This window comes from Trachypithecus francoisi, unplaced genomic scaffold (assembly GCF_009764315.1).
Source record: "Trachypithecus francoisi isolate TF-2019V2 unplaced genomic scaffold, Tfra_2.0 Lachesis_group12, whole genome shotgun sequence".
Classification (NCBI taxonomy): Eukaryota; Metazoa; Chordata; class Mammalia; order Primates; family Cercopithecidae; genus Trachypithecus; species Trachypithecus francoisi.
In genome coordinates this window covers 62,674,594-62,692,211 of record NW_022681457.1, presented here as the reverse complement: position 1 = coordinate 62,692,211, position 17,618 = coordinate 62,674,594, and the positions used below count along the sequence as shown (strand labels likewise).

At 50.4% G+C, this 17,618-nt stretch overlaps 1 protein-coding gene across 1 annotated transcript in view; it reads left to right on the top strand.

The window, feature by feature from the left end:
- Positions 1-17,618, top strand: part of PEPD (peptidase D) — a 140,639-nt gene that overhangs the window by 43,631 nt on the left and 79,390 nt on the right. The window contains exons 7-9 of the mRNA XM_033225627.1: positions 944-988; positions 14,978-15,053; positions 16,011-16,057. Of these exons, the coding sequence (XP_033081518.1) occupies positions 944-988; positions 14,978-15,053; positions 16,011-16,057 (168 nt within the window). The remainder of the gene's footprint in view (positions 1-943; positions 989-14,977; positions 15,054-16,010; positions 16,058-17,618) is intronic.

The following is a 17,618-nucleotide window of genomic DNA, read 5'->3' as shown; positions in this document are numbered from 1 at the left end:
GATTGCGTCTTTATTCATTTTGTACTTATCGATACAGATTTACAATTATTGCTTTATTTAGTTGTCTTTTAAGTCAGGAGAGAAAAGGAGTTATAAACAAAAAATACATTTATACTGTCTTTATATTTATCTATATGGTTGCCATTGCCAGTGCTCTCTTTCTCTTCATGTGGATTCAAGTTACTCTGTAGTATCTTCTCATTTTAGTTGAAACAGTTCTCTTTAGTTTTTCTTTCAGGTTAGGTCTGCTAGTGATAAATTCTCTTGGGTTTTGCTTATCTGGGATGTTTTAGTTCTCCCTCATTTTTTAATAATGGCTTTGCTGGATATAGAATTCTTGGTGGACTTTTTTTTTCTTTCAGCACTTTAAATGTCATCCCACTGCCTTCTGTTCACCATAGGTTTTGATGAGAAATCAGCTATTAATCTAATTGAGGATCCTTTGTAAGTGATGAATTATTAATACTTTCCTCTTGCTGCTTTCAAGATACTTTTTTGACAGTTTGATTATGATGTGTCTGAGTATAGATACCTTTGAATTTGTCCTACTTGGAGTTCATGGAGCTTTATGGATATGTAGGTTAATGTTTTTCATCAAATTGGTGAGGTTTTTGCTTTCTCTGCATTCTTTCCTTCTGGTACTCCTATTGTGTGTATTTTGGTATACTTGACACAAGAGACCATACTGTCTGCCTAGTGGGGATCGAGGCTGGTGTTTTGTAGCCATAAAGCTTACTCTCCAACTGACTGCATTTGGAGGACATGACCCAGGCTGCCAGGTCTGCTGCAGGAAGGGATCAACAGGCCTTTCGTGGGTCAGGAAGTCATGAAATTAAAGTGTGGGACTCTCTCCTCATCATGTGTGCATGTCTTGAATGAAGTGGTTCTTGCTGGGACATGATAGACTGTTGGATTAATGGGCTTGATTTCTTTCCCCCCACAGGTTCGAAGTCAACAACACCATTCTTCACCCAGAGATCGTTGAGTGGTGAGTATGGCCTGTGGTCACCGTGCCTGTTTGTTGTGCTCAGCTCATGGGGATGGAATGCCCTGTTGTTCCTGCCCACACCATCTCAGAGAGCCCCTCAAAAAGCAGATTCCCAGAACCTTCTCCCATTGCCTTTTCTGTTTTGCTTGTTCTTTGTTGTTAGTTGGCTGGCTGTACTCTTTTTGAAAGGGCATGAGTCACTTAAACATCAATTAAACTTATTTGCAATCTTACAAAAACTCCTACCATAAGTAAACCAAACTTAGATAGCTCCAGCATAAGGTAGATAGTGAAAAGCGCAGAAATAAACATCACATATAATCCCATTGCCAGAAAAGTAAACACATTTTCCTCACATCATGCATGTGTCTTGACAAAGGTAGCATTCTGTTCTACACATTCTTTTGTCACCTTTTTCCTTCCTGTGGTGATACTGTTAGCCCTTACCTGCTGCACAACTGGATTCTACTAGCTGCCTACAAAGTGAGCTGTTTTATGCTGGGCGTCACCTCTGTGGGCCCTGGAAGTGGCCCTCCAATCCCAGTGTGCCACCAGTTTCTTCCTAAGCCATCGCATTGCTCTTTGACAGCAGCAAGGCATTTTTTCTTTGCTGGATGACTGCACTTACTGAGAATGTAGAAGAGAGGCGAGGCCAGGCCTTTGCCACATCATCACTTGCCTAGGAGATGTGTAGCCTTCTCACATCTGACCGTAAGTCTGTATGATCACATTTTCTTTCCCATCTAGCTGGGAACTCTGACTCGCCTAGTCTTAGAGCTTGGGACCAAGGAGGTGTCCTGAAAGATGAATGGGCATTGGCTGTGGAAAAAGGAGTAGGAGAGAGTGGCCGAGGCAAAAAGGACCACTCGTTCACAGAAACAAGAGAAAGGGTGGTGGCTTTGTGTGGCCAGTGCGAAGCCAGGGAGCAGAGCCCGAGAACAGTTGGAGAGACAGGCAGTGGCTGGGTGGGCCTTGGTGTCCGTCTTGACTTTTTCTTCAGAGGAATGGGAAACACAGGAAACCCTTGAATGGTTTAAGCAGGAGAATGGTAAGATTGGGTTTGCATTTAAAAAATCATTTTGACCTCAGACTAGAGACCCAGCTGCAGGGCAAGTATGGGAACAGGTGGCAAGTTAGGAGGCTGTTGCGGGGGTCCAGCTGGCAGTAGAGGGCAGAGGCAGGACAGAACTGAGTGGTGAGGCTGCAGTCAAGATGGAAAGCTCCTGGGAGGGACCAGTTGTGAGGCGTGAGTGAAGGGCGGAGTTGAAGGTGACTCCAGGTTTTTGTCCCGCACAGCTAGGTCGTGTGTCACTGAGATGGGGACAACTGGGAGGGCCAGATACCAGGGCAGATCTGGGACTTGGGGTGTGTTGAATCTGAGGCAGGTGCCAGTGTGAGAGAGGGCTGAGCTGGGGGTGGAGAACTGAGGGCTGACGACAGGCGCTAATACTGCACCCTCAGGGTTAGAGGCCAGTGGGTCTCTAACCAGTGGGCCCTCACAGCCACCCTCTGTGAAGATGGGGCTGGTATTCTTCAAGTTCACAGTTACCTCTTGTTTTTATTTTATTTTTATTTTTATTTATTTTATTTTATTTTATTTTTTTTGAGACAGAGTCTGGCTCTGTCGCCCAGGCTGGAGTGCAGTGGCCGGATCTCAGCTCACTGCAAGCTCCGCCTCCCGGGTTTACGCCATTCTCCTGCCTCAGCCTTCCGGGTAGCTGGGACTACAGGTGCCCGCCACCTCGTCCGGCTAGATTTTGTATTTTTTAGTAGAGACTTTTTTAGTAGAGTATTTTTTAGGGGTTTCACCATGTTAGCCAGGATGGTCTCGATCTCCTGACCTTGTGATCCGCCCGTCTCGGCCTCCCAAAGTGCTGGGATTACAGGCTTGAGCCACCGCGCCCGGCTTTACCTCTTGTTTTTATAAAGTGACAAAGCCAAGCTGGTGGCTCATGCCTGTAATCCCAGCACTTTGGGAGACCAACATGAGAGAATCACTTGGGGCCAAGAGTTTGAGACCAGCCTGAGTAACAGAGAGAGATCCCATCTTTACAAAAACAAAATTTCAAAAAATTAGCCGAGCATGGCATTGGACTCCTGTAGTCCTAGCTTCTTGGGAGGCTGAGGCAGAAAGATCACTTGAGCCCAGGAGGTCGAGGCTGCAGTGAGCCATGATTATACTACCATACTCCAGCCCGAGTGACAGAGCGAGACCTTGTTTAAAAAAAATAAAGTAATAAGTGCCTGACTTGTCTGTAAAAGGCAAAAGATTTATAAGCTCTGAAGAGAAACCAGAGAGCCTGTCCTATCTGTAGCCCCCATTTGGCGGAAGAATAAATCCTGGGTACTTAGAATGGGCCATGTCCACTTAACACTGCCTCACGTGGGATATTCCCTTGTGGTCGCTTACAGCTTGGGTGCCTTGGAGACCACAGCTGGGTCCTGTACTCCCACATCTCCTAAGGGATAAGTCATTAATTCGTCACTTTCGAAGAAGCATGCTTTAATTCAAGTGACATTTTCGAGGCTTTGAGGTCGCGCCCGCGTTCGTAAGCATACCTCCCAACTTTATTAAAGCAAGCAGCAGAAAGGACTTATTTGGCAGTTGATGGCAGTAGAACTGTTTTAGAAATGTCACATCGTCCCTGCTGCTCAGGGGTATGTTTTAATAGCCCGGGTCCCTGTCATTCTCGGTGGGTCCACTGTAGTCATGATCATCACACTCCCTGGGTCATTGAAGGAAGGATGCTGTGTGGGGCGGCGGGCAGGTCCTTTATTAACAGGAAAGAGTGGGCTTTCCCTGATGTTAGATTACGACTCAGGGACACATCTTTTGTCGTTAGGTCTTGAATATCTTCACCATCCTCTCTCTCTGGTAGGATCATGGGGATAACAGGAAACCATCAACTAGGGCACATGTGAATTCTAGCCCCAGCTCCTCCCTACTCAGGAAGTCATGAGTTTTCTGAGCCTCAGCTTCTTGATCTGTAAAACGGAGATGTGGTGAAACGTAACTCATGGTATCGATATGAAGATTCACCCAGCCTCAGTTTCCTCACTTGCAAAGTAGGCTCAAAGATTGAGAGTATAAGTCAAGTGCTGGCATGTCTTTTTTTTTTTTTTTTTTTTTAAGAGACAGGATCTCACTTTGTCTCTCAGGCTGGAGTGCAACGGCGGGATCGTAGCTTTCTGTAGCCTTGACCTCCTGAGCTCAGGCGATCCTCCCATCTCAGCCTTCTAAGTAGCTATGACTACAGGTACATGCCACCACACCCAGCTAATTTTTCTGTTTTTTTTGTAGAGACGGGGTCTCCTATGTTGCCCAGGCTGGTCTCGAACTCCTGGCCTTAAGAGATCCTCCTACCTCAGCCTTCCAAAGTGTTGGGATTATAGGCATGAGCCATTGCACCCAGCCTGGCACATTTTTTTTTTTTTTTTTAGATGGAGTCTTGCTCTGTTGTCCAGGCTGGAGTGCAATGGCATGATCTTGGCTCACTGCAACCTCTGCCTCCTGGGTTCAAGTGATTCTTGTGCCTCAGCCCCCACCTCCCCACTACAGGTACGCACCACCACGCCCGGCTACTTTTTGTATTTTTAGTAGAGATGGGGTTTCACCATGTTAGCCAGGCTGTAGCCCGGCGCATCTTGATAACACTGTCACCTGTTAAGACTCCGTGTATACAAGGTGTTGTGCTAAGCACTTGACACATGTCACTGTATTTAAAGATATTTTATTTGTGGTGTATTAGGTAAGTGTTCTAGTTATTCCCATGCTACAGATTAAGAAACTGAGGCACAGGGAAGTTAGTGACTTGCCCAAGAAAATGCCAGTTGAGCCCAGACTGTTGAACCCAGGCTCTTGCACTGCTCCTTGCAGCTCTGAGGGGGTACCCGTGGAGTGGGGCTGCCTGAGTGTCAGTCATCCTCCCAGCTCACTACTGGTCCAGTGCCCTTGGAATGGTCTTGTGCTGGGGCCAGGGTATGGTAGGGTGGAGGACCAGGGGGCAGATGCTTGGCTTCCTTGGCACCCACATGCACCTCAGCTCCCTCTGGCAGCTTGGCTGGGGACATGACGTTCCTCTGGAGCTTGTCTGACTGGAGGGCAGCAAGCAGCCTTTCCTAGCACGGGCAAACTCGCTTTCTCATTTTTGTTCGGCTGTCATTCATTTCCTTCCTGTGACTGTTTTATTGTTTTCCATTCTCTCAAGGAGCGCCTTTTTGATTTCCTGTAAATTCCTCTATAATCATACTCTTCCCCACAAACATGAGATCATAACTGATAATTTCTTTTCTTGTGCTGGGTAGTGCAGTTTGAATGTGAAGGTCAAAAGTTGAAACTTCAAAAGAGCAGGCATCTTACTTCCATAATTTAGGCTGTGGTTCTGCTTTACTGTTTTGCAGATGATTAAATTGATCTGAAGGCAAGGTGGGAAATAAAAGGAGATGCTTTCATACCACCTGATAGCTCAGTGCCTTGGGTTTCGGTTAAGTACCTCTGGAAGCGTCAGGGGAGAGCAGGCATGTCAGCAATTGCCGTGTGCCTTCCTGGGTTTTAAGCGAGACTGTGTTAAATTGAGTCATCCGCCGGTTTTAGAGCTGTTAATTACACAGAACGAAAGTGTCCTGCCTGCATTAATCAGGCGGTGGGTAACGTGTCTATTTCTGCTCACCAGCCTCTCAGTGTGCACAGGAGATGGGAAGCTATGGTTGGTTCACAGGTAGACGTGTCCCAGGATTCTATGTCCTGGGTAACATGTCCCAAATTAGAAAAGATACGTAGATGATGACCTAAATTCTCGGTGTGTCTGTGAAAAGGATTCCAGTAGCATCGCTCATCTTTGTGTCCTCATGAATAGGCATTTAACCCTACGCCAGCAAGAAAGCCACATGGGAAGTGGGACTCCTAGGTGAGAGTGAGAACTTGAGTCACCGTGCGCCAGGAGGCAGGAGATGGATGTGGGAGCATCAGACAGAAGGAAAGGCGTGGCCAGGCCCTGGTCCAGCGTGGAGGTGGACCTCTGCTCCATGTCTGCCCATCTCTAGCTAGGTTTCAGGCACACTCGGCTCACGGCTGAACTAAGCCATCGTTTTCTTCGTGGCTCTGGTTTCTTTGAGAGGACTTATTGATTGATTCCCCCCGAGGATATGTAATTCCAACCAGCTCTTTTCTTTCTGTCCTTCCCCTTGTGGGATTTTATCCTTTGCATCACTGGGTCATGGAGTGTGGAAGGGATAGTTGTTGGGGGTTCAGTGGTGTTGAATTCCTGCCCACCTGGCTCCAATAGAACCACTCCCTGCGCATCCATCTCCAGGAGAGATGGAATTCCTGGCCCTTTAAATGAGTTTTGTTCAACACGGTGGCACTTTGATGCTTAGAGGCTGATTTTGGAAATGCTTCATCCTTGTCTCACTACTATTTTAATCAGTGGAGTGTTTAGACCTCAGTGAATTGATACCTTAATTCAGGGTTTAATGCTCAGAGGCAGTTCTGTGACTTGTGAATATTTAAGGAAAAAAATAAGGTTGCACAAATACATCTTTGCCTCATCTAGTTTTTGTGATTTTAGGTCTGTAGCAGGAGAGCAGGCCCACATCGGGTAGGAGCCTTTGCCTCGCAGCACCCCCTGTCTGTTTGAGCAGCCTCCAGGCATGGTGATGCCCACAGCGTGGCCATGAGCTGGGGACTCTCTGTGAGGCTGTGCAGTGCCCACATCTCCTGGCACGTGTTTTCCTGGCCAAAGAACCTGAGCTGACTTCTGCCCAAAGTTCTCTTTTTAGAGACAGGGTCTTATGCTCTTCCCTAGGCCGGAATGCAGTGTTGTAATCATGGCTCACTGCAACCTCCGACTCGCAGGCTCAAGTCATCCTCCCAATTCAGCCTCCCGAGTAGCTGAGACTACAGGTGCACACCACCATGCCTAGTTGATTTTTCTCTTCTTTTTTTTTTTGAGACGGAGTTTCGCTCTTGTTGCCCAGGCTGGAGTGCAATGGCACAATTTTGGCTCACCGCAACTTCTGCCTCCTGGGTTCAAACGACCCTTCTGCCTCAGCCTCCTGAGTAGCTGGGATTACAGACATGTGCCACCACGCCCGGCTAATGTTGTATTTTTAGTAGAGACGGGGTTCCTCCATGTCAGGCTGGTCTTGAACTTCCGACCTCAGGTGATCCCCCTGCCTCGGCCTCCCAAAGTGCCAGGATTACAGGCATGAGCCACCACGCCTGGCCTTCTGTCTGATTTTTAAATATTTTGTAGAGACAGGTTCTCGCTGTGTTGCCCAGGCTGGCCTCAAATTCCTGGGCTCAGCCTTGGCCTGAGATTCTCCAGCCTTGGCCTTCCACAGTGCCGGGATTACAAGCATGAGCCACCATGCCCGGCCTGCTCAAACTTCTTAGGTGGCATCTTTGTCATCCTGTCCTGAGCCATGATTCTGTCTTGCTTCCTGGAGGAGGTGGCCTTTGTCCTCTCATGGGGCTGTCAGCCTTGTAGTAGATCATACTTTTAACAACCATCCAACACATGCCCCGGGGCAGACAAGGATGGGACTGAGTCTGACCATGCATCTCTCACTCCAGGGGCCAGTGGAGCCACGGAGGCTGGGGCACCCTTTTGTCCTTCTCTGTTCATGCTCAAGAACACTGGAAATGGGTTCATCATATTCAGCGTGGTGCATTCCTCCTGGAGATAGGGAGAAACTGTGCGGGATGCTGGAAAATCCCGTTCTTTTCTGCAGTCATCTTAAAAACTGTTTCCGGTGTTTGTGCTGTGAGATAACCAGGCCAGGCTGGGATGCATCCCTCTATGCCTGGCGCCTGGGTGAGACTTCAGGCCCAGAATGCCCTATGGATAATTGGTTAAGCCAGCACACAGCAGACGTCTATTTAAGCATAGATTCAATTGGGCCAGGCCAAAGCCCAGCCAGGCTGGTTTCATCAGAGAACTGCCTTTGTGGAATAATTTGCCCTGGTTCAGTTTGATTTTTTTTTTTTTTTTCCACTTCCCCCAAAGTAAGATTAGAAAAGCAAGTAGATCCCTGGGCCTCGACGGCAGAGATGCTTATCGCCTCTGCTGGGAGGAGGATGTGGTCCTTTCTCCTTTGGCAGATTATGACCTCTTCCTGCTCATCACCATAGGAGGATGCCCCAGCTGCAGTGGGAGGCGAAGTGGAGAGCCTGGGAGCATGGGCTCCTGTCGTCAACCCGGGGCTGCTCTTCCTACCTGTGGGACTGGGACGAGGCAGTGGCAGAGGGAGTTTGGGCTGCTGGAGCCTGGGGAGGCCTTGCCCCTGCTGTGCTCGGTTTGGCAGCATCCCATGCTGCCATGGGGTGGAGAGGGTTGGGTGGAGAGGCCTCCTTTTCTCTTTGAAATGAGGCCGTCAGCTCTCCTTGTTGGAAATGAGCTGTTGTCTGGCTTTGGTGGAAGGCCAGGTAGCTTTGATGACACATAGTTACTGCGTGTCTGTGCTGGTGCTGGGACCCTGTCTTCCAGGGCTATATATGGCCTTTCAGAAGATACTTAAATTAAAAGAATTCTAAGTGTTAGAGGTTTCTGAGGATTTGTCTAGACTACCCAGGGAACACAGAGAAGGGATTTAGCCCAGGGTGGGAGGGTAGAAGGAGGTCGTTTCCAACCCCGAGAAAAGTGTGTTTTGGGTGAGAGCTGGAGGTGGGCAGGAACAAGTTCCAGGCAGAGGAGGGAGGAGGCAGGAGGCTGGGAGAACACGTGGGGTGAGTGGTGGAGATGGCCTGCACCAACGTGAGTTGTGCTCTGCTAGAGGTTTACCTTCATCCTGAGGCTACCTAAAGGCCACTGGAAACGAGGGAAAGCCTGATGAGGTTTGCATTTCCTGAAGATCCCCAGCTGCTATTGGGGCAGGTGGACTGGAGGCCTGGACTTTGGCCGTGGGTTGGATGTGGGAAGCGGCGGATGGATGTGATGGGAGAGCGCATCTAGGATGACACCCGGGTCTCTGCTGAAGTAGCAGGAAGATGGCAGAGCCGCATGGAAATGCGGGCATAGTGGGGGTTCTCGCACACTGAGCTCCAGGGCGCCAGGACCCGCCGGTGGGTGCAGAGGGAAAGCAGGGAGAGGCAGAGGGAACCATACCTTCTGCGAGGAGGAGAGGGGAGGACTGGCAGCATGATGGGGGTGAAGAGAGAAGCAGAGAGGGGAGAGGAGAGGGGAGGAGATGGGTAGGAAGTTCAAAATAGAATGCAAAAGCTGCTTTCCCTCCTCCCCCAAGGCAAGGACTGTTAGGGCCCTGCAGGCAGCGTAGGGGAGGCTTGGCTGGAAGAGGAGAAGGAGGCGAGTGAGGGGAGGATTCTTCACTTGTAGAGGAAGCTGTTTCGGTGGCCATGGAGCTTCTAGCAGGAGGGGTTGGTGCATGGTGGAGGTTGGAGCTGGGATCCCCAGGTGGGCGTGTGAGCTTGGGAAGAGGATGCACCTTCCCTTGAAAGGGAGGGAGGAGAGGATGGATGGGGAGTCCTGGGAGTTTGGAGGAGGAGAGGTGAGAGTGGACCCATCTGCTGGCTGCTGTGCGCTCCAAGAAGTAGGAGTGGAATTCATTCATCCATGGTGGCTCCCGCTGGGGGCAGAAGTTGGGGGTAGAAATCTTTGGAAGGTGCGGGAAGTTGAGAGTAGCCCTCCTGCGGGTTCCTCTGCAGCTCACGACAGAGCTGGGGTCTCGCCGAGGTGACTGGGCCTTGCTTGGCCATCGCCAGTGCTTGACTTCCCCTGGCAGTGCTCAGTGATCCTGGAGCAGGCACAGGCTGAGCCCGTGCAGATGGGTGGGCACAGGGCCAAGGAGTCTATAGCACTGGCAAGAGCGGTGGCCGTAGAGAAGGGCCAGGGATCTAAGCTGAATGGAGGCAGAGGGCGGCTCCAGGAGAAAGTAAGGGGTTGCAGGGCGGGAGGTCCTGGCCCTCACCCATGCTGTCATTTGAGAGAAGAGAGACCTGCTCCCTGACAACGGGATCCCTGGGTTGGCGTCATAGAGGGTGGCAGTGGGAATGACACCCGAGGGACTGCAAATGGGTTCTTGCTCAGAAGCCTGAGCTGCTGGCTGCCTGTGGCTCTGAACTCTCACCCTCTGGGGACAGGAGCAAGTGCCGGGTCCCAGGTAATGAGACTGCACCCGCCATATGGCAGCATCAGAGGCACCTTCATGATGATGAACAGCACACTGTCAGGCTGCAGGGCTGCCTCTGCCAGAGAGAAAGGGCGTTCATTCGAGAAAGTCTCCCTGGGCTTGTGGGTTTGTTTTTTCCACATGCCCCGGAAGGTTCTGTGGTCTTGGAAAGGTGTCACTGCGCTGCAGGGTGCCCACCTCATTTCCCAGTGACAAATGACTGGCTATCCCGGCTGCGTGGCATCGTGGAGACTGTGTGAGTCAGCGGCTGGCTGGCGTGGGCTGCTCCCGTGAAGTTCCCAAGGGCTTGCTGCCTCTGATGGGAGTCGGAGAGCCACCGGGCCTCTTGGCGTTCCCATCATCCTCGCCTGCCTGCCTCGGGCCCTCTGTCTGGGCTGCCTCAATGGAGGCCAGCTCAGGTGGGCTCCTGGCCAGGCCAAGGAGGAGGAAGAGGAAATGCAGGAGAGGTGCCCTTCGACAGAGGCGCGGGTGCTGGTCTGCGTCCTCAGACACCCCAGCTTTGCTCCCAACAGAGGGATGGGTGCTGGTCTGCATCCTTAGACACCCCGGCTTTGCTCCCAGCAGAGGCGCGGGTGCTGGTCTGCGTCCTCAGACACCCCAGCTTTGCTGATCTTGAGGGTGTTTGAGTTGATCCCTTTGTGAGGGTCATGGGTGGGCCTTTGGGAGCTTTGGTGCAGGTAGGTCATCTTTAGTAAAGGGAAAGGAACTGGCCAGGGGGTGCACTGGGAACTCTCTGCCTTGTGCAGAGGGACTCAGCTGGGTTGCCCACCTCCATTCTCCAGGTCTCAGTATTACAGACCTCCCTCACCGGGTGGCCAGCCCCAAACCAAAAGGGCTCATGCCTCTCCCATCATTCCCTCACGTGGCACCCCAGCTCCTGCTCTTAGCAGCCCTCCTTCCACTCCATCATTGTGTGTTTACTCGCACTGTATCCTTCTCTCCGTGGTCTCTGTGCTCCATTAGGGGAGGACGTGGCCCTTTCACTCCACTCCATCACCGGTGCCTGGTATATCTAGCTGGCACTTATTAGTGATGTGAAATGAATGAATGGACATTTACCATTATGGACAGCATCTCATTAAGGTTTTTAAAGTGCTATCAAAGCAATGTGTACCCTTGGTTTAAAAAGCCACTAGTACAAACTCAGTACAGGAAAGCTAGGTTATCTTGAAACCAGCGACTCCTGCCAGCCCATCTCTCTCCACACCAGCCCTCCCCAGAGCCAATTCTTTGGGCCATTTCTGTCACCCCCATCCATCTTTTCATCGTATGTTTATTGCTGGTTCTTCCACGGGTTCCTTTTGCCTTCTTGTCATACACTTGAGCCTCCTTTAGTTCTTGCTCTGTGAACTTTCCACCCTATCTTGCCTTTGCCCTGGGTGAGCTGAGGCTGCACAGATGGGGCCCTGCTCTCTCTACATGTCTTTTCTCCAGCCCGTCTTCACCTCCCAACTTCTGTTGTGTTTCCTTGTTAGGGTTTGTAATATTTCCATTGCATTTATGTGACCAGTAAATCTTACCTGTTTTTGGGGGGGACATTAACTCTAAAAGGTAAAAAAAAAAACCCAAAAAATAACAACGGAAAAAAACAGCCATAAAACTGTGTTTCTATGATCACTATGACCATGGTCTATGCAGAGCTAAGTAATGTATCGGGGCGGGAGTGCCTTCTCTCTGGGTTGGATGTCACAAGCCCAGGACCTCCCTCAAGAGGAAGCTCCTAGCGTCAAGAGCATATAGACTGTTTTTCTTTTCCTTTTTTTTTTTTTGAGACAGAGTCTCGCTCTGTCGCCCAGGCTGGAGTGCAGTGATGCGATCTTGGCTCACTGTAAGCTCCGCCTCCCAGATTCATGCCATTCTCCTGCCTCAGCCTCCCGAGTAGCTGGGACTACAGGCGCCTACCACCATGCCCGGCTAATTTTTTGTATTTTTAGTAGAGATGAGGTTTCACCGTGTTAGCCAGGATAGTCTCAATCTCCTGACCTCGTGATCCGGCCACCTCGGCCTCCCAAAGTGCTGGGATTACAGGCATGAGCCACCACGCCTGGCCTAGACTGTTTTTCTTATATAACCATCAGTTGTACAAAATCACTCCATATTTTAGTTTATTCTCTGTTTAAAGAATGGTGTTCTTTTTTTTATTAGAAAAAAAATTTTTTTATTATTATTTTCTTTAGAACAAAAGCGACATATATACATGCATTGTTGAAAATTAGAAAGTTCACGTAAATAGAAATTCCTCCGGTTGTCCATAAGACATCCCAGATGTGGCCAGTATAGTTTCTATCTCTTACTTGGGTGTTGTGATGGTTTTTCCCCCAGATCCTGAAAGGCTGGGCCAGTTGTACCACAGCATCCCAATTCTGGATTTGTGTGGTTGTTCCCTTGTGGTGGCGGCTGGCTTGTTCCTCTATCCCCATATTTCTTGCAAACTGGAAGCTAGATCTAAAGCCATAGAAGTTTAAAACATTTGCCAGAATACATCCCAGGTGATGTGTATTTCTTATTGCACTGCATTCAGACACAATCAATGATGCTAAGACTGATCACTGGGTTACTACCCCTTGACCTGGAGAGTAATCTGCCTGTTGTTACTTTGGTACCATGTGAATAAATGCAGCCTTCATACATACATCTGTTTTGTTTTGTTGTTCCTAGAGTTTTAATTTGCCTTTCTTCCTTCTTATTGAGAGAAGAAACGTATCTTCTTCACCATATCGCTAAGAGCTTTAAGCTTCCTATTGATTTTATCTGTGGAAAGGAATCCATGCCATTCTTTTTGTGGATGTTTTTCTCAGAGCCACATACTTGGAGTTCTAATTTCTACTGATTGCTTTCTAGGCTTGCTGTCCAGCGTCTAATTATACTTTTGGATTGACTCCAGTTTTTTAAAATATCCCATTATATCACCTCCTTCTCTTTACTGGCTTGTGCTTTCTCCATCTCCCCACCCTGCTACCCTTCTGTCTCTGCTGGAGGACATCCTTAAGTACTTCCCCCGTTTTTGAGTTTTTGAATGTCTGAAAATGACTAGTTTCCTTCTGTATTTGATTAGTAGTTTGTCTGAATGTAGAGTTCTGTTATTTTTGCATGGAGTGCAACAAAAAGGGGGTGAGTGTAACAGAGTGGGTCACACGCCCTTTGACATCGTCTCAGCTAAGTCTTAGTGTCACTATCTGTGAAATGGGAAGGTAGTACCTGTTCTAGGTTGGGTTCCATGGGAAGCTGAGTCTCTGAGCCCAGTGGGCAGGAAGCATATTGAGGAGTGCTCTCGGGATCAGCGTGTGTGTCAGAGGGAGGGAGCAGGCTTGGGCTGCAATGCTGTCACAAGGGCATCTCGGCTGCTCCCATGGGGAGCTTTGGTGCTGGAGTGGTCCCCAGAGATGTCCCCAGTTGAAGCGAGGGAGCTGAGTCTTGGCTCCCTCCATTGAATCAAGGAGACCAGTAGAGGGGTGTGGCCTCGGGATGAGTTGGGCAGTGTACCTAGCATCCACTGCAACTTACAGGACCCAGCATGGGGCAGGTCCCCAGTAAATGGCAATTTAAAATGAAGGGAGGCTGTGTTTGCCTGCTGAGATTTCTCTAGCTTCATGGGCCTGTCATGAATACTGGGGAGTCATGTTTTGATGAGAATCAAGGTGTCCTACCTAAGGACATCAGAGCATTTCGCCTGGCTTTGGGGTGGGAAGTGTGGATGAGGTGGTGTCTGCAGGCTTTGCATTTCGCTTGGTTTCTGGAACAAGTGTATACGGCACTTACTGTGTGCCAGGCACTGTCCTTAGTGCTTTAAAAATGCCAACTCAGTTCTCACTGTAAACCTACTATGAAAACAGTGTTCATATCTCCGTTTTTCAGATGGGGACACCAAGGCACAGAGTAGGGATCTCAGGCACACTGCTGGGAAGGGGTGGAGCTGAACTGGAGCCCAGGGCTTTTCTCCCAGGCCAGTGCTCTGAATGCCTCAGCACGGCTGCCCTTGCAGTGCCCACAGACCCAGGGTTGTTTTAAATGAGTGGAGGTAGAAAGCGAATACTTATTTGGCTCCTCTCTGTGGGTCTTACTTGCGGGTGAGATTGATTGCAACCACCAGAAATGTAACCACATTTGGGCAAATTAACACGTTTGTTGGGAGGACCTTGGGAGCCCCAGGAGTCCAGTTGCAGGAAGCACAGCCCAACTGGGAAGGGACAGCAGGGTCCCCTGATTGTGACTTCCCTGCCCACATAAACCACCCTCTCATCTATGGCTGCCTCCCTCTTCTCCTCTGCTCCTGGTCTCCTGCCTGTGTCTGCGGCCCAGCTGTTTTCACATCTGTACCGGCACACACAAAGCTGGAATGGCTTCAGTCCCCTCACCAGACCCTGTCACCCACCCATGGGCAGGTGGGTGGGGATGGGGAGGAAATGAGGACTCTTCAGCCAACAGGACAGAGCCCTGAGAGGTGGCAGGCTTAGGATTATGGCCCAACAGCCATGCCATGTGGATTTCATCCCCCTTCCATGCATGGGGAAACTGAGGCTGAGGGAGGCAGCCTGTCACAGGCTGCAGCAACTGGGCTTCTTCCCCCCGCCACAGCAGCTTCCAGATCTTATCCCTGGAAACAGCCTGCCCGCCGGCTGGTGTTAGGAAGGCGGGCAGCAGCTCTGCTCCCCGCTGGAGGTTTTCTACTGGACTGTTCCATAGAGCTTGTCACTCCTGGGTCTTGGTGGCCCCACTCCGGCCTTGCATAACACCCCTTCCGGGCTCTGCAGGGTGTGACAGGCCCTGAGGTCTCCCTAGAGAGGTCCGGCCAGTGCCTCCTGAAAGTCACTGACTTGCTGCTTTGTTCTTCTGTCTCTGAAGCCGAGTGTTTAAGACAGACATGGAGCTGGAGGTTCTGCGCTACACCAATAAAATCTCCAGCGAGGCCCACCGTGAGGTAAGTCAGACACCGGCTCCAGTTGAGTGGGGAAAGCAGTGTTGCTGTGTGGCGAGAGAACTGCGTGAGGATGAAGGGTTTCCAGGTGGGCTCTAATTCCCGAGGGCCACACGAGAGGTAGGAAGTTTTACATGATGATGGTTCTCTTTTCTGTTTCCTGGTGGGCACAGGGCAGGGACAGGAGAGGCTGTGCCCCAATTCCTCAGCCTAGGGCACCTGCCCATCATGGCAGTCATGGACACTAATCCTCAGGAAATTCTCCAACAAGAAGTCCCAACTCTGGGAGGGTAGAGTGCTCCTTCCTGATATCGCAGCAGTTCTCAGCTCGTTTTAAAGAATCTCTTGTTCTTAACTATGGTTCAAATACACTTATTACCATCATCCATTTTCTGAAAACTTCTTCATGTGGTTCTCTTCCAAATCTTCCCACTTTACTAGAGGAAGGAGACCAAATAAGGAAACACATGTCTTGAAAGATGAGGATGGCCCAGGGTCTGCTCAGGAATGTTGCGTTTTGTGTTAGGAAACAGACAAGGGTAATTGATGGGCAGTGTGCTCTCTTGTACGAGTTAATGCTCTCTGTGTTTTATGAAAGTTAAACAAAGGAGGCCTTTTAGTGATCGTCATAGCTTTTGTAGCATTAAGTATTCACCAAGCACCTCATGGTTGAATCCTCACTGTCCTCGGGCTGCTGGTGGCCTCTGAGCTGTAACTCGAGGCTTGGCATTTATCGGCTTCCAAATGGAAGTGCTTCATGGCAGTTTAAATAAACTGTATGGATTTTGGAGCTTTTAAAAAGTTCTAATTTGTCACATGTCTGTACCACTGCATGCACTTATCATTCTTTTTTTCTTTTTTAAAGAAGAGGTGCTTTTGAAGAAGTGCTGTATGTTATTTATCACGCTGTGTTACTGATCTGCTTAATACAAATGTCTTTACTTAATATCTATCCTCCAGGTAATGAAGGCTGTAAAGGTGGGAATGAAAGAATATGAGTTGGAAAGGTAAGCCACCATGTTTCTCCGGGTAGAAGTAAAAGGTAAAAAACAGTAATTTATGTTCCCTGAGTGAGTAACAGATGAAACGCCGCAGCGGCACACACACCTTGAGTGGGGATTATGAACAGGGCTTCAGGATCACAGGCAAAGATTATTTTTCTTCTGACTGCTCCCCGCTCCCTGGCTCTTGGCAGAGTGTTTGATGTAATGGTCTTCGATGACTTTTCAGGGTGGTTTAGTGCCCCACCATTCTACTCTCGGACTTTGTTTCTGCCATTTGCAGGAAACTTTACCAAATTGCTACTCTTATGACTCTGAAAGCCGCCAGTAAAACAGCTTGCCATTTTTATGTGTAAACACAGCCATTATGTCTGCTGTGTTCGGGCGACTGGGTCGAGGGATGGTTAAATGGCCCATAAAGAGCTCTGGAGAGCTCCATTGGCCTTCCGCTCCTGTTAGGCCTGCAGCGAGCCGGTGCCACCCGGGGAGCTTCCTGCGGCTGCCCAGCCGTGGCAGGTGTGGCCTGGCCAGCTCAGCCCCGCTCCAGGACCCAAAGGTCAGTGTGCTGCCACCCGTGGTACAAGGAAACCTTTGGATCAGACTCTGACTGCCTCAGTGGTTCCCTTCCCACCCGTGTCCTGTGGCAGGAGGTCCCCATTCTGAGACCTCCCACCAGTGTTGGTATCACCTGGAAGCTCTGGGGAAGTGACACTGAAGAGGCTGCCATCCCCCTGTCCCCACACCGGGCTTTCCTTTCCTGCCTATCCTTGTGAGAGCTTAGTTTCTAGTGTCCCTTACCCCCCTTGCAGGGCCCAAGTCCGCCCCAGATGTCTTCAGGGCCTGCTCTGTTCAGGGCCCCGGCCCTGTGGGTGCTGGCTCCATATCACCCTCCCAGCCCTCGTGGCCTGCCTTCCATCAGTGGGGTGCAGGGCTGAGGTCAGTTGGGGCCCACAGTGGGCTGCTTGAACGCTTCTGTTCGCCGTGGCTGTGCTTGGGGGGTGGGTGTCTTTTTAAGGTCTCGCCTTGGAATTCTGAGCAGTCAGCTCCTGTGCTTCTCTCCTTACCCTGCCCAGGAGGAGGTTAAAATGGTCTTGCCCGGGTGCTTGGCATCCTGGGAGGGGGCATGTAACACACGTTAATCAGACGCCCGCTCTGTCAGCCAGGGAGGTTGGGAAGGGCTTGCAGAGCTCTCCCAGCACTTGTGTCTGCGTGGTCTGCTGCAGTGCGGCCTCTGTACCCAGCATTCCCAGGACCCCCTGCCCGCTCCGAGGATCTGGGATGGGAAGTGTGTTGGGGGCTCCTCCCATGAGGTGGGCTGGACAGTGGGTCTCTCAGACTGGCACTGCCCCGGAAACCTGTCCCAGCTTGAGTTGAATCATAGTGACCCATAGCTGATGCTTCAAATAAAAATAAGCGAGAAATTGGGGCAGGAATAGCTGAACCCAGTGTGGAGCCCTGCCGTCCTCCGCATGCTGGCCGCCCGAGCCCTGTGCTGCAGGCAGTCCTGCTCCCAAGGTGGCTCCTGGGAGGGGCCTTGAGACTCCCTCCCCACAGTGTCCCAGAGCTG